This window comes from Lynx canadensis, chromosome D4 (assembly GCF_007474595.2).
Source record: "Lynx canadensis isolate LIC74 chromosome D4, mLynCan4.pri.v2, whole genome shotgun sequence".
In the NCBI taxonomy this organism is placed as follows: domain Eukaryota; kingdom Metazoa; phylum Chordata; class Mammalia; order Carnivora; family Felidae; genus Lynx; species Lynx canadensis.
Genome location: NC_044315.2, coordinates 33,713,869 through 33,730,144, shown reverse-complemented (window position 1 = coordinate 33,730,144; position 16,276 = coordinate 33,713,869). Strand labels below are relative to the sequence as shown.

The 16,276-nt window shown below is 36.4% G+C and overlaps 1 protein-coding gene across 37 annotated transcripts in view; it reads left to right on the top strand.

Annotated features, from left to right (window-relative positions):
* The window catches only part of PTPRD (protein tyrosine phosphatase receptor type D), a 528,787-nt gene extending 513,869 nt beyond the window's left edge, over positions 1-14,918 (top strand). For all 37 annotated transcript variants that reach the window (XM_032595610.1, XM_032595608.1, XM_032595594.1 and 34 more), the window contains 7 exons: positions 3,075-3,360; positions 3,802-3,980; positions 4,593-4,719; positions 6,073-6,198; positions 9,407-9,561; positions 12,594-12,729; positions 14,248-14,918. In XM_032595610.1, coding sequence (XP_032451501.1) covers positions 3,075-3,360; positions 3,802-3,980; positions 4,593-4,719; positions 6,073-6,198; positions 9,407-9,561; positions 12,594-12,729; positions 14,248-14,316 — 1,078 coding nt within the window. In that variant the 3' untranslated portion in view covers positions 14,317-14,918. The remainder of the gene's footprint in view (positions 1-3,074; positions 3,361-3,801; positions 3,981-4,592; positions 4,720-6,072; positions 6,199-9,406; positions 9,562-12,593; positions 12,730-14,247) is intronic.
* The last annotated feature ends 1,358 nt before the right edge of the window (positions 14,919-16,276 follow it).

Genomic DNA, 16,276 nt, shown 5'->3' with positions numbered 1-16,276 from the left:
CCATATGAATAGCAAGTTTGAGGAATTAACAATATTTTGAATTGGCGGAGAAGAAATAGGTTTTGCACAAGTAATAGCCTCTCTTCTGTCTTTTTCCCCCATAGTTTGTAATTTAGACTCAGGCACATATTTGATTTTTTCCCTCAGTTTTTTGGGGAAATTGCATCCATACCACCATGAAGAGGTTGCTACTGTTTGAATCTGGAGTTATTCCTACCAATTTTCCAAGATCCCAAGATATCTTTTTGTCAGAATATAGATCCAGAATATAGACATTTGGAATGGTCCCTGCTGCATTTTCTGGGAAAATATACCTGCCATTGTCTAGAATTGACTTATTTAGGGCTCAGTTATAAGGCTTATGGCATGGTTTGCACTAAAAAGAATTGCATGACGTTGTATCCAATTAGAAACAATGCACAATTAGGATGAAGATAATTAAGTAAAACAACGCAGAGAAAAAAGATATTATTCATGGTCTTAGAACCTCCTAAATGTGAGGGCTATCCCCTTTCTCCAGGTTAAGTCTTACTTAGTTTCTTTTAATTGCACTGTGATGGCAGATCAGAAGACCCAGACACAGAGGCCTCTCAAAGCATTTTCCTCTCTCCCTGTTCCCTACCTAGCACTGTGGAGCAGTCTTCAGGCCTTCTCTGCATAATTCTGAACCTTTGTCAAATGTAAGCTGCTTTCACTGACTGAAGGGTCCTTCTTTCTCAGTAGGCTTACCGAACATGGATGGGCTGCTCATTATGTAAGGCCTCTGATGCCAATTACTGATTTATTTTCTTATTTCACAAACATTATTAAGCACCGACTTCATGCTTAATTTAGGACACAAAAAGGTAACAGAACAGTTAGTTCCTGCTCTCAGGATATACTCCATGATTTGAGGATGACTACCCTACCAGACTAGTTAATAATACGATGTGATTGAGACTGTAATGGAGTGGCATTTGAGATACCACTTAGGTGATCTGGAACAGAGGGTGATTAATCCTGCCTAGGGACTGGGAGAGAGGGGTAATGGGGAGTATCAGGAAAGGCTTGCCATCTCCCGGTTTTATTAGTAGAACAAACTAAGTAAACGGGACTTTGTGGATCTGGGTGCATCAGATTTCTAATTGTTTTGTGCTAAAAAAATGTCTGTCACTTCAAAGACTCTTTGTCTCCAAAAGCTTTTGCATTACATCTCAGCGTCGTATCACTTTGTGGTTAAACCTTGAATGCAGTCTTAGAATGAAAATCCAGAGGCTCTCTGACTAAATACTAACAGTCATTTTTTATGTCTGACAGGACATAAAAAGTAAGCAATTTTTAAATAGTGTTCCTATCATATTCCTGCTTAACCTAGTCTACAAACCTGAGGGCCTTGTGTGGAAGCTAGATTTGATCTGTACTGCTCAGTACATAAATAAAGGTATTATTTATCACAAAATGCTCACTTACCACCTTGTAGGCACTTGGCACTAGAGAGAAATTGCCATTTCAATTGAGTCAGGTACCCTAGTGCTCCCTAAACTCATCCATTTGAAGTTCTGGTATCTTCCTTGTACAAGTGCCTCACTAGGCCAATGAAAAGTTTCATATGTAACTCCCAAAGCCAACATATGGCTGCAAAAGCCATTTTTTTCTCTTTTGCTATTCTAGCCTCCTAAATTCCCCGTCCTTTGTGTCCTTCAAGTCCTGGTTCAAATGCCACAAAACCAACACATCCTGGTTTTTGTTTGTTTTCTTTCTGTCCATTAGTATAAATAGTTAAGTAACCTTTTACCTCATTGATAGATGTTGAGCTCTTTAAAAGTAAGATCTAAGTCATCTTTAATGTTGTATCCCACATGTTACTGAACAAAGTACTGTTCATTGAATGAAGAGAAGGATATGTTGATGGACAGATGGACAAATAAATGAATGCATAGATACGCAAATGACAGGAAACAGTGGCATGTAGCTAATGAAGGAGACTGTTGCTTAGTATCTATGGTGGTTGTGTATACCTATTCCTGTTAATTACATGTTTCCCAGCCAGGTAAATATCCATGATCAGGAAGAGAAAAATATTTTGGATTCAACCATACTTGACACATAAATGGACTCACTCTAAAGAGTTTGCTAAGAGACAAACAAGACTTACCTAGAGATTTAAGAACACAGATGTGTTATTTTGCTAGTGTTCTTTCCAACACTTGAGGAAATTCCAATGTTTCAACCACCTGACTCTGTAATCCAGTTCAGTAAATTAGATTGTCTCCTTGGAACAGCATATCTTGTTTTGGGGTTTTGCTATCTCTTACCTTCTCTTCTTTGAATCTGTTTCCACCAACTGGAAAATGACCCATAAGTCCAGAAGTAATGGAGTTTAAAAAATGCCTCAGAGCTTCTTCAATAACAAAGATTGAAGCTTTTATTTTCCCACACAGAATACTTGAATTTCACCTGGAATTTCAAAATATGTTCAACTCTGGAAGAGAAGAAAAACTGGCCTGTACTCTCTAGTGATTGTTTTTTTATTAGGAATTTATTTCCATTGAGAATTACCTGCTCTTTTTTTTTTTTTAGTGTGTAATAGCAGTTCAATATCTTAATTATATATTTCCCACTAAATTGATCTTAAAACTTCCTTGCTGCATTTTAGAATATGAAATATTTCATACTGAATGATTTTCTAGTTTTTATTTCGCAAATTGAACTGAAATAAATGGAGATTTGCAAAAAGATATAGCCTAGTTAGATATTAACCAATTTACAAAATACCTTCTAATATAAACAACCTAAATGTGTTTTTTAAATAACAGTTTCAAAATAATGTATGCTTTGTTTTACATGATCAAGGAGCATAGTGATTATGGATTTACATTTTGAAACCAAATTAATTATACTTGGTATTTGATTCCCTCCCCTCTGGTTACGGTGACTTGATAATACCTTTTATTTTAGAGTGCTCCAAAATAATCCCAATAGCTAGTTGAAAAGAATTAATGGATTTAAAATTTAGTTAATAAGAATGAAAATAATTTTTTATGTGTTTGTTTCCTGGTAGATTTATTTAGACTTTTCTTTTGTTTTTCTTGTAGTGCGGGAGTTGGCAGGACTGGCTGTTTCATTGTAATAGACGCCATGTTAGAAAGAATAAAGCATGAAAAAACTGTAGATATTTATGGCCATGTAACTTTAATGAGAGCCCAGAGGAATTACATGGTTCAAACAGAAGACCAATACATCTTTATCCATGATGCACTGTTAGAAGCAGTGACTTGTGGAAATACCGAAGTGCCAGCTAGAAACTTGTATGCCTACATTCAGAAGCTGACACAAATAGAAGCAGGAGAGAATGTCACAGGAATGGAGCTTGAATTTAAGGTATGATATTGGATGTGATGTGGTAATTCAGAAGCAAGTCATTCTGGGATTGTCTCTGAATAGTGGCCTCACTTTCTTAACCTTTCAAGTTTTTGAAGTTACAAGATTCACTTGACCTTCTCAGGTGTCTGACTATAAAATACTTTTCTTCCTCTTTCCCTTTTCTCTGTCCTTTGCTTCCTAACAATACCTCGAGCTCTTTTGTACCTTAATTTAAACTGAGAGATCATACTCTCAGAACATACTTAAAAAGTCAGTAGACTATATGGAATCATTAGGTAGAAGTGAAAAGCAGTGCAGTTTGAAGAGTCCTTTGCTTTAAAATAAACAAAAGCTTTACTCTAAAGTTTTCCTCTAAAGAGGAAATCTCGGGTACATTGCGTCTAACTGTAGGCTAAAATTATCTTTGTCAGATTTTTTTCTTTTTTTTCTATTCAACAGCGTCTAGCCAGCTCTAAAGCTCACACCTCAAGATTCATCAGTGCCAATCTTCCATGTAATAAATTCAAAAATCGCCTTGTTAATATTATGCCATATGAATCCACAAGGGTATGCCTGCAGCCTATCCGAGGAGTAGAAGGATCTGATTACATCAATGCCAGTTTTATTGATGGATACAGGTATATACGCTTGCTCCTCTGACAGTCCAAAGCCTTGATATTTACATGTGCCCCAGTTTCATAAGCCAGAATGAATTTCATCTCAATTGAAAACATCTTCTTTATGCATAGGTCAGCATTCAGTCCCTTGGTGTGTGTTTGTTTGTTTGTTTGTTTGTTTGTTTTTTGGTAGAAGAAGAAGCAGTCATGAAGTCTTTATTCTTGCCTTTTGTACTCTTCCTTTAGAAACCATTTGGGTGTGGAAAGAGTTAATACAGAAGATTTATTTCATAAATGTAATAGATTATGTAAGAGTCCTTTCTACAAAGCAAAGCCACACCAGTGTTTAAGTGATTTGTATGATACATAAAACCGAGCTATGAGCATTGCACTAAAATTTAAATAATAATGAAGACCTACATGATAATAGTAACAAAGCAATTTCTTTTACAAAGTCCCTCAAATATAGTAAACATTCTTATTTGATACACAATCTTAATGGACATTTACTACAACTGCAATGATAATATGTTTTCAGTGTTCATCCTTGGGTTTGGTGTTTACATATCATATGTGAACCTTTGCGTGTTCTCTGATTACTTTAACATGCTATTTTTATTCTCTATAATTCAGACAACAGAAAGCCTACATTGCTACCCAGGGGCCCTTGGCAGAGACCACAGAAGACTTCTGGCGGATGCTCTGGGAACACAATTCCACCATCGTTGTGATGCTCACCAAGCTGCGTGAGATGGGCAGAGTGAGTGTCTTCTCATAAGACATTCACCATGAAGAAATGACAATTTCATTCTAATAACCCAAGGGCCAACATCATTTCTTTGAAATGCAGAGTTCTCTGGTCACATTCTGGGCCATTCATTATTCTGTTGTTTTTTAACTTGCAAAGCCACATCAAGTTCTTTAATTTGTGTGTTTTGGAGAAAGATCTAGTATTTTGTTTCCAGGCACAATCTTTTTTTTTATTCTGGAAAAGCTGGAGTTTCATGAGCAAATGTACCCTCATTTCTCTGTGGGAATGAACTTGACTTCCTTACATCTGTAAAGCAAATTCTTATTTGCCCATTCTCCACCCAGGTTGAATAGTTACATAGTTTTTCCAAGGATATAATCTGGTAATCTCAGTTCTACTTTTTGAAAATGATTATTCTGAAAAATATATAAAATAGTATATGAGGCACTTGGGTGGCTCAGTTGGTTAAGTACCTGACTCTTGATTTCTGCTCAGGTCATGATCTCACAGTTGTGGGATCAAGCCCCCATCAGGCTCGGCACTGGATGTGGAGTCTGCTTAAGATTTTCTCTCTCTCTCCCTCTGCCATCCCCAGCTTGCTCTCTCTCTCTCTCTCTCTCTCTCTCTCTCTAATAAAATAATATAAATAGTATTAGAGATACCTAAGGAACTACCACTTAGATTCAATAGATGCAAGCATTTTGCTATATTTGCTTAAGATATTTTCTTTCTCTCTTCTTTGTATAAATTAAATGGTAGAGATGGATCTAAAACCCATCATTTAAACCACATAAAGAGAGCCAAAAAAAAATGCCAAACTAAGAAATTAACTTGACTATTCTGACTCTTCAGAGTTGACACTGCAAAATTTAGCCAAATCATTAAAACTGCCTGGACTTCAGTTTCCTCAGCTGATAAGGGAGACTGGACCAAATCAATATAGAAGTTTCTTTCTCCATTCACACTTGCTGGTCCTTATTATTCCATAACGCTCTGATGCAAGTCTCCTCTGGTGGTGCAATGCATGATGGATAGGGCCAGCATTATATCCAAGGACTGGGGTAATTATTTGGAGAACTTGTAGGTATGAAGACACTTATACTATCAAAGTATTCAATTTAATTTATGTGTATTAATAACCTTCTGTATGCCAATTCTGTGCTTTGTACCATGGGCAAATATTAAACCACATGATTTCCCTCTTCTCAGGGAACTTATGGCTTCAAAGAGAAAATGGGTCACATGCCATTGGAATGGCCTTGAATTTTGAACTTTTTTAATGACAGAAAGAAATGTAGATTGATAGATGATAGATAATATTTGTACTTTGTATGATTTGACATTAATCCTCTCTCCTTTTAGGAGAAATGTCACCAATACTGGCCCGCAGAACGATCTGCAAGATACCAGTACTTTGTTGTAGATCCCATGGCTGAGTACAACATGCCACAGTATATCCTAAGAGAATTCAAGGTCACAGATGCCAGGGTAAGTTTGCACAATCTTATGCTCTTAACCATTAGCTGAAAAGCAGTCTAAAATGAATCTCTGGGGAAGTCCCTGCATGGATCAGCCGGTTAAGTGTCCAGCTCTTGATTTCAGCTCAGGTCATGATTTCATGGGTTCCTGAGATCGAGCCCCACACTGGGCTATGTGCTGACAGCACGGAGACTAAGTGGGATGTTTTCTCTCCCTTTCTCTCTCTGCCCATGCATGTGCTCTCTCTCAAAATAAATAAGCATCTCTGGAGAAACATCTGCCAAGTGATCATACTCCCAAAGTGTAAAGAAATAACTTATCTTGGAGGACTATTTTTTTTTACTGTAAGAGTAACTTTTCCTCTGTCTGGCAAGTGTCCTCACATGCAGGCTTGGCTTCCATTCAAACATAACATCTGGCAGCCCAACTTTGGGGATACACTTGGTGAGTGTGTGTCCTGGGAAGCATTTACTGATTGGTTGGCTGTGCTTATATTCACTTTCTCAGCTTATTCTCTTTGGAGCTTTTTTGACTTCTTCATTACTTGAGGCTGTAAATATGTTGTTGTTTTGCAAAGCCCTCTAGGTCATGTGGACTTAGAGGTTAATTTGGTATGATTTTAAAACTGCAGAGCAAATGGCATTCTTTAGAAGACTCTGACAAGCTTTGCACATTCTAATTTGATTCCTGGCATGGTTTATTCCTCGGTGTGCTAATGTGTCTGTCCATGAGAGCTGTGCACCCACGACCCTTGTTGGCTAATTTTCATTCTGCATTTCTTATCTAGATTGCTGAGTCCAAGGTTCAGCCCTGATGTAAGATGTTCTATGCATAAACTTTAATATCCTTGCCTTTGGCCACTTTCAAACCATGATTACAAACATATCTTAGGAGAGAGCAGGGTCAGTCCAAAGCCTTGCTTTGTTTTTGGAACTGTCACAGTAGGTGGGTTGAATGAAACTCCAGGATACAGCTATTTACTTGATCCACTGTTTTTTTGCTTTTTTGCTTTTTTTGTGTTTTTTTTTTTCTGGACAGCAGCTTTCCCAACCAATACTCGTGTTTAGAGATTGTCTGCTAATCTCCAAAGCCGTGCCCTGGCTATTGGCCTAAAGTGAAGGAGAAATTGGCTAGCAGACTGGTTGGCACAGGTGACAGATCTGTTAATCCCAGAAAGTCTGAAATCTTAACTACTCTGAAGGTGACCATACTCAAGATAGCAGTTAATAGCAGTTAAGTCCGTAGGTTGAGTTTTTTAAGTTGCCCAAGTAAGCATGCTTTGGTTATACATACATACATACATACACACAGTTGCCCTTTCATAATTTGAAGATAGATATGTGAGTGAAAACCTTAAGTACATTCCAAGAAAATTCACCAACCATTTCTGATGGTAAAGACTGGGGGTTAGGCCCTGCAAATAACAGACACAATTTCTTTACTACTCCTCACTTGCCCAAATTAAATCTGATCACAAAAAGAAAAAGAAATATTGAAGAACTTATTCAAATTATTTTTTTAAAAGGCTCCCTGTGATTTTATAATTTTCTTAGCTGCCATAGCATTTGATGTCTGTGCTCCTAGTGTGTTTCTAATCTGAACTTAGCAGTTTAGAGAGTGAGTTGGCACTTGGAAGACAGTATTGTTAAACAGGTAACCTTTAAATGGAGTCAGCTGGTGTCTCCTCCAAATAGTAAGGGTTTGTGCACATGACCTCTTCTTGCTGCTAAAAGCAACTGTAGTCAGAAATGAAATCCCCAGGATATTCAGAGGAGGACAAATCTGCATTACCTAGTCTTTGGCTTCCTTCCTGTGCTTTCCAAACCTTTTCCAGAAACAGAGGGAAGTAAATCATGCTTCCATGGTTACCATCCATAAGTTAGTTATGGGGCCAAGCAGTTATTTGCATATTCCTCAGTGTTCCCACAAAGTTAATGTGATCTTCCTGTTTTATCAAATGATGACAGTCAGGAATATGCCCTTTTCCTGTGGAAAACACAAGACACAAGTTATGTATGCCCATCTTGAGCTAAGCCATCCCCTCCTCTCAGTCTGACTGAATGGGAAAGATTGGGTCTCTGTCTACTTAACCAGAATCTTGGGAACATGCATACCCATATCCAAAGGCCTTTAAAGGGGAAAGAGATGTTACAAAAATGGAAAGGAGGAACAAGTTGAAGGCTTAACTGGGAGCAGAGCCTCTTCAAATAGGATCAGTCTTTCCAAGCATGGAATTTGGACCCTCTCCCTCTCAGCAGATTCAGGGAAGAAAGTTTATGGCCATAATTCTTATTCCTCCAATTAAAGAGAGGGTCCCTTCTGCTTTTCTTGTGCTTCTGAAAACACTGTTCTAGAAGGAATCAGAGGCACATTAGTAGATCTTTCTCAAATCATTTCTACTTCATGAGTCAGAGTAGTTTTGCCTAATCACTTTAAAGATTCCTCTCATATCCAGCTTGTTTTCTTTCCATTGGTCTGTCTGTTAAACTCCCCACAGTGCCTAATTCCTGTGGTCAGCCAGAAGAGCGCTTTTTCAGAATAGAGTGTTTATTTGATAATAATCTCTTTTATCTCCTTGAGGGACCCCTTACTTCCTTCCCACCCAACAGCATAGTTGCATAACACATGCTATATACACTACCATGGCTAGAAATTGTATGCCTCTGAGACATGTGGGGCATCGAGATTAACAGCTACCCAGTTGGTGTCAGATCCTTTTAGTGTCACTATTTGTCATTTGACAATGCTAGATACAAGCAAGCACAGCAGACGGGAAGTTATTGTGACAATAGCAAAATCTCTGGTCTGGATGACATGCCTAGTTGCTCCTTTCAATATTAAGTTATTGGCTCCTGAAATTTTTAAAATAGAGTATATATGTTCCACTTTGGTTTTGAAGGCAAATTTTGGATCATGGAAGCATTTACTAATATGGGAACTAGATGGCTTTTTACAAGAACCCAGGTTTTTACTTGGGCATTGCCAGACTGAATTTGCAATTTAAATATATGTGAATATAGACAGTGTTAATAACAGATAAGACACACATGTGACTAAATTTCTAGTTAAACATGTTTCTAACACCCCCACACACACACCTCTTTTTTTTTTATTCTTTTTGGAAAAAAAAAAAAATTCCTGCTGCTGTGGTCTGTACACTGGCTGGATCTTCCTGGTATCCTCCTCTGTGGCTGGGTATGTGGCTTTCTTTGTATAGGACGGACAGTCCCGAACAGTGAGGCAGTTCCAGTTCACTGACTGGCCAGAGCAAGGAGTGCCAAAGTCTGGAGAAGGATTTATTGACTTCATTGGCCAAGTACATAAAACAAAAGAGCAGTTTGGCCAAGATGGGCCCATTTCAGTCCATTGCAGGTGAGTTAACCATCAAGAATGATGAGTTTCCATTTGTGATGAATGTAATAGTAACTTTGAAAATGTGCATTGCTTTCTATTCATTGTCAGTACAAGCTTATTGTAGTGAATCAGTATAATTGATATTTTATTCTCAGACATATATTGTAAAATCTAAAGCAAGTCTCATTTCTCTCTTTTCAAAAATAAATGAAAATAACAAGAGGTAAGATTTTTATCCCCAAATTTTACATCTTTTAGCAAAGACCGAACTGCATTTTTTCCCTTACCTAGTTTACCTTAGCAGGAATTGTTGTCATATCCCCTCATGATAATTTGTTCAGTTAATTATTTCTTACTTATTCTACTTCCATAGCATTACACTGATAACTATTCTTCTCTATCTCCTGTGTTTGTCTTTTTAGGAAACCCGTAAATAGTTATCAAGCCTTAATGATAATACTAATTCTTGCCAGTCAGTAAATGATTAGAATGGTACCTCAGTTAAAATTGCAATTTGCTTGAAAATTGTTGCTATATCAGAAAATGAAGCACCTTCAAGTTAATTATTTTCAATAGTTTCCACGGCATTTTATAATTCAAGTCATTGAAGTTAATAGAAATAGCAAGTAAACAGTTCAGAAAGGACACTCACCATAAATTTAGTGCTTTTGGAAGTTGTTATGGAGAAACCCTCCAACAAAAGGAATTCACCTAATTTTATTTAAACTAACATATTTTCAGATTCTATCAATTTGAAGTCTCAATTTCTAATCCCTTTGTGGTTGAAATCTTAAGGGAATTTACTTTAAAAATTTATTTTGCTTGAAAAAATGAAAGGGAAGGGAAGGGGGAACGGACAGGGAAAGGAAGGGGGAAAGGAAGGGTAAAAAACGGAAAATAAAAGAAAGACATAGATGCCAAACTATGATTTTTAGTGATATGGAAGACAAGATCTCAAAATAGGAGAAATATTCAATTTAAGCTTTAAGATACCTGAGTTCTAGCCTCACTTCTGTCATCACTTAGCTCTGTGACTGTAGGGCGATTTCTCTTGATCTCAATTTTCTCCGCTCATCTCTGAGATTCTTTCTAGTACATCATGTTCCCCAGACATGGTATATTCTATGAGTAGTGGATCTTATTTATTCACATTAGCTTTGTGTTCAGTTATCCAAAATCCTTTGTTCTAGAAAACCAAAGAGCATGTAGGGAATAACATATACACTCCAATATTCAGACACAATGGATGGTATAGATTGGACTTAAATTACCTGAGTATTCCCCTTAACTTTCTACATAAGTTGCCCAAATGCTAATTCAAACTTTTCTAGTATAAACTATAAAAAAGGATATATTTAATATATATTTTTAACTTTAGACATTGCCATAAAGTTAAGTGTATAAATGTGTTTACTTCCCATTGCTTTTACCATCACAAAATGATTTAAATACTTCTTTAGTATAAGGAGTTTACCTATGACCTGTTTATACACACACACACACACACACATATATGTATATATATACACGCATATACATGTGTGTGTGTGTGTGTATATATATATATATATATATATATGACTTCTAGATATTTTACCTTATCTGGGAATATCCTTAAAATACTATTCACCTCATTTACAAGTTATTAAACTAGCATTCTGAAGTCAATAAATTCAGAAGTTGTAAGGCCACTGTCTGTTATTTTCTTGAAAGCACCTAGTAGAAATCCAGAAATCCTATATTTTGATACATTTGAGCAATCAAATCAAGGTTAAATAGACTCTGGAATACCTGGACCATTCAGGGGGGAAAAAAAAGATCATAAATCACAGCCTCTCAGGAGTAAGAGAGACTTTCAAGGTTGAAAGGGACCTTCAAGGTCATCTACTCTCTTAACAGAGAACCTTGACTACTCCTGGACATCTTCAGCCACTTAGTAAAGACTGCCCATGGATTTTAAAGCTGCACTTAACATTTCTGTTTGGGATCTTTAGAAAACCCAGTTTATAAAGGGACCCACTATTTATATATGCCTGTCAGCTGCATCCCCAAGTAAATGAATCCATCCATTTTCTACAGCCTGTACCCAAGCGTTACACATGCTGTTTAATTAGGATCCAAAAATGTAGGGATTTTTCAGATTATTCACTCTTCTCCTCATTACCTAAACCTCCAGATGCTTTGCTACTTTTTAAGAGCACAAAAGCTATGAATTAATTTTCTTCTCTAGCTGCAGTGAACATTCTGGAATTATCTTAAAACAATAAAGAAAACAAAGTCAAAACATTGCTAATGTGGTAGAAAGAATCCTGGTGTTTTAGCTCCTGAACATCTAAAACTAGTAGATAAACATATAGCTCATTTTTTTTAAGGTAATACCCCTTTGAGAATCTGTTAAAGTCCTAATTTTCAGCAGAGAGTACAAATATATATACATTTACACAATATGTACATATAAGACATTCACCAACCCTTCTAAAGAATAAATAAGAATCCTGTATCAAAAATCCCATAACAGAATCTGTTTTCTCAAATCAAAACTAATGTCTAAATTTGAAGAGTCTATAAGCCTTCTTATTTATTGACATGTCTAAATGATGAAACATCCTGCATAGATTGTAAGTGACTACAAGAAATAAATAAAATTGAAGTCTACCTTACCTTATCAAAATTATTTCACACTTTAAAAATATTAAGCAGGCAGGGTTTACAATTTCAGGATCTGCATGAAGAGTATTAACCTATATTTGACTTACCATTCCCTGCATCTATTTATTTCCCATATTTATGTTTCCTGCATCTTACCAAATCCCAGTTGAAAAGTCATTGTGTTAGTAGGACTTAATTACCCTACATTCATTCTCACATTTTACCATGACACATTTTCCTAAGAGTAGTCATTTTTTAATGCAACACCACATTTTCCTGAACATTGCTGTGGAAGAACCTGATGTCATATGGAAACAGGTGCACATATGTCTGCTTCCAAGCAAACGTGGTGAAGACTATGAGTGTCGCATCCAGTAACGCTGTCTTTGTCATTATGACAGTGCGGGCGTCGGAAGAACTGGAGTCTTCATAACACTAAGCATTGTTTTGGAAAGAATGAGATATGAAGGAGTTGTAGATATCTTCCAGACTGTCAAAATGTTAAGAACACAACGACCAGCCATGGTACAGACAGAGGTGAGAAAAATCTCCATGAGTTTGTCACATCTCAATAACCAAGTAATAGGTTTTATTAGCCAGGACCTCATAGAATCCAGAGACTCTTGACACCAGAACAAGATACAGGAAAATATTGTAGGAAAAATCCAGTTGTTTAGTACTTTTGAACCTCATTCTTTCCCCTCTGTGTATGCCATTTTATATATTTGGATCCTGGAAAGGCCCTAGAGACATTAATACCCCATATTCTCTCCTAATAACTGATAATGAAATTCTTATTTTTTTTTTAGAATAATATGAGTTTGTGATATAGCCAGTCTGGCATATTGACTGTTCATTTCTAATGAGTGAGTGTTTCTGCTCCTCAAAAGGCCGCCAAATTATACAATTTATATGTATTCCTAAATTCATTACCCACAATATCTTCCAAATTGTGATTTCAAAATAGTACAAGCATTTGGCTTGCAATGCCCAAAGCATGATGTCGGCCTGACAAACTTAATGGGTGCTGGGGGTAGCAGAGGGAAATTGGACATTTAAAAACCCTTTAACATTTAGCCAAGCAGCTTACTGTGACAACATAGGGAAGCAAATTCCATTTATTTTGCATTACCATTTTTATTATAAAAAAATGCACATTTAAGCAAAATAGAAACTATCTACTTTCAGCCCCATTGGCTGCTGAAAATAACTTTCTTTTATGGCAAAAATTCTACTTTTTCTCTCTCCAACAATGCCCCAACTTATTCCAATATGACAATGTTCTTTCCTGTCTGAAAAAGGACATGTTTCAAGTTACTTTATTTTAATGTAGGCCGTTCTAGAACAGATAACCAGCAATCACACTGAATTAGGCCAAATGACACGAGTGTTTTTTGATATAGGCAGCCAGTCTTGATGCCATTTTCAGGGGATGAAAAGCTTGAAACTCCAGAGCCCTCTGTAAATGGCTTTATGTATCTACTATTCCTCACCCTTACTTAAATAATAACATCAGAAATGATGGTGGGTAATTCTGATTGCAGGTACTAAGGTCTATTATCTGATACGATTTTTTTTTATTCAAATCATTTTTTCAATAGCCCAGAAGATAAATGAATCCAGGTTTTCCTCAGGACAATGTGTGTCTGAATTAGCCTGTCTTTAATATGCAAACTGAGAATAAGTTATCACAAATAAGCAGATAGTTGTAAAAGACAGCAGTGATATGTTCACATGTTCGGTATTGGTAATTGTTTGGTACTGCTTGGAGAAATGCTCACACTGTCTGGAAGATAATATTCACTCTCGCCATTACAACTTAGGAATAAGGAGACTATTTTAGTCAAACTGATTGGTGAAGTGAACAGACACCCCATGAGGCTGATCATTCTTTGCTCACTAAAACGGATCGATCATTGGATTGAATTAATTGATGAGAGTAGTGATTTTGCCCCCGTCTAGTTGTAACTGGTTTTGGAATTTGATTTTCATCTTTCTATTAAAATGTACTCACAGCCACTTGTCCTGTTTCTTCCCATGCTTGGTTTCCTGCAGGACCAGTACCAGTTCTGCTACCGAGCCGCACTGGAGTACCTGGGCAGCTTTGATCACTATGCAACGTAGAAACCCCTGATCCCCTTTGGGTTCTTACTGCAGGCCCTTCAGTATCCACGGAGTCTCTTCTGAGCCATACAGGGCACTCGAGAAGTCCTTCTTAACTTCTAGCTAACTACCACTTAGTGGGACTATTACAAACAAAACAAAATAAAAACAAACTCTTCTGGGTGGACCAAGAATTCACAGTTTAATAATCTAACCTGAAAAATAATAAAGAGAATCCTGACTGATGAGGCATCTGAAGGATTTTATTTACAGATACCTCAAGGATTCAAAATAAAGGGAAGAAGAAATCACAGCAAAGAACCACCATCTTGTTCAGGATTGCTTGTTAGGTGTGAGGAGAAATTGCCAGAGTCCTACAGTTCAGTGCAAGATGTTTGCTGGTGTGGCTTCTCATAGGATAAAATGGACTCTGCTGCGACATCGCCCCTTCCCACCATACTGCTCATAATAACATTTCAGGGGGAATGGGGGGAAATGTTTAAAAAGAAAGTCTTTGATTTAGTTTTTTAGTATTGTAAAGATACTGCTGACCTGTGCTTCATTTTTAACTGTGTAAACTTTTTTTTAACAAAATGTATCATTCGATAAAGTGAATTTTAAAAAAAGATACATAACTCTTCATTTTTTATTTCCAAATTGTAGGTTTTTTTTTAAGCTGTAGAACTGTTATCTGTAATATCTTGCTGTAGAAATATCAAATAATTTGAACATTTGCACATTTTTGTGCAATATTCTTAATCTACAGTATTGGTCTTGTCAGATTACTTTTACACTTCTGTTCAGTTTTGGTTGGTGAGAAAGTACCCATTCTCTTCAAACAGTAAAAGAGAACTTCATTTTGTTTTGTTTTATTTTTGGAATCAACAGGGAGGCGCAAAGTATAAAGTTGCTGCTAACATATATACATATATATCCATATTTTACAGGGGTGTCTATGTATATATAGACAGTGTGTCCACACAAAAAGATAGATATAGCTATCATTCAGTTCTTCCATGATTTTGTTTTGTTTTTTGTTTTGTTTTTGTTTTTGTTTTTTGGGTCTTTTTTTAGGTAGAAAAGGTATTATAAACATCTTTTTCAATTTGTTATTCATTTTATGACATATGGGTATTTCTTAATATCATAAACTTTTAATTTTAAGGGAAATGAGGAATGCACATCAGTGATTGTCAAACCTCACCCCCTAATTTCCTACCCAGTCTCCCCCCACCCACCTACTCATATTCAGATATCCTTTGTTAGCCAGGCTTCCAACAAAGTTCAATATTTCTAACACTCTAGTGCAATAAAAAAATTATTAACTATCTAAGAGGTGTGCATGTGGGAAAGGTCAGTGCATATCCCTTTAGGAGGGGAGAATGTTGTAATATATCAGCTATCAAGTTGTTTAAAAACAATGTATTCAATCGTATATTGTCTATAGTATGTGCTATGAAACTTGCATTTATGATATGTAACAGGGGCAAAGCCAAACTCATGTTACTCTATTCAGTCAGAAACATTTTGTGGCATACAGCACTCCGGGCAAGTGCTGTACTTTTCCTTTTGGTTTTAGTTATGCATTTAGAGTGCCTTATAATTGATGCCTATTTTAATAGCATTTCTTTTTAGCTTTTGGTTATTTTCATTAGTTGTTCATATATGTTACTCTTCCAATTAAAGCATTATCTGTTTACCACATGTACAAAAACTCTTTGAATAATATGCATTCCTAGTTTTCAACTAAGTCGGGGATGTTAGTGATTGTACCAGCCCAAAGCACTTGGATAATCAGGGCCCTTCCTTTCATGATTGCCAACATCAGGAAAAGCTACTTGTTTTATTTAGAATCCTTTCCAAATCTATTCTGTAACATTCAGTAACTACACCAAACTTATTTTAGTGATAAATATCATTGTCAACTTTGGAATATACTCACTAGTCCATTAGGATTTTTCTAAAAGGGGAAATTGAGCAA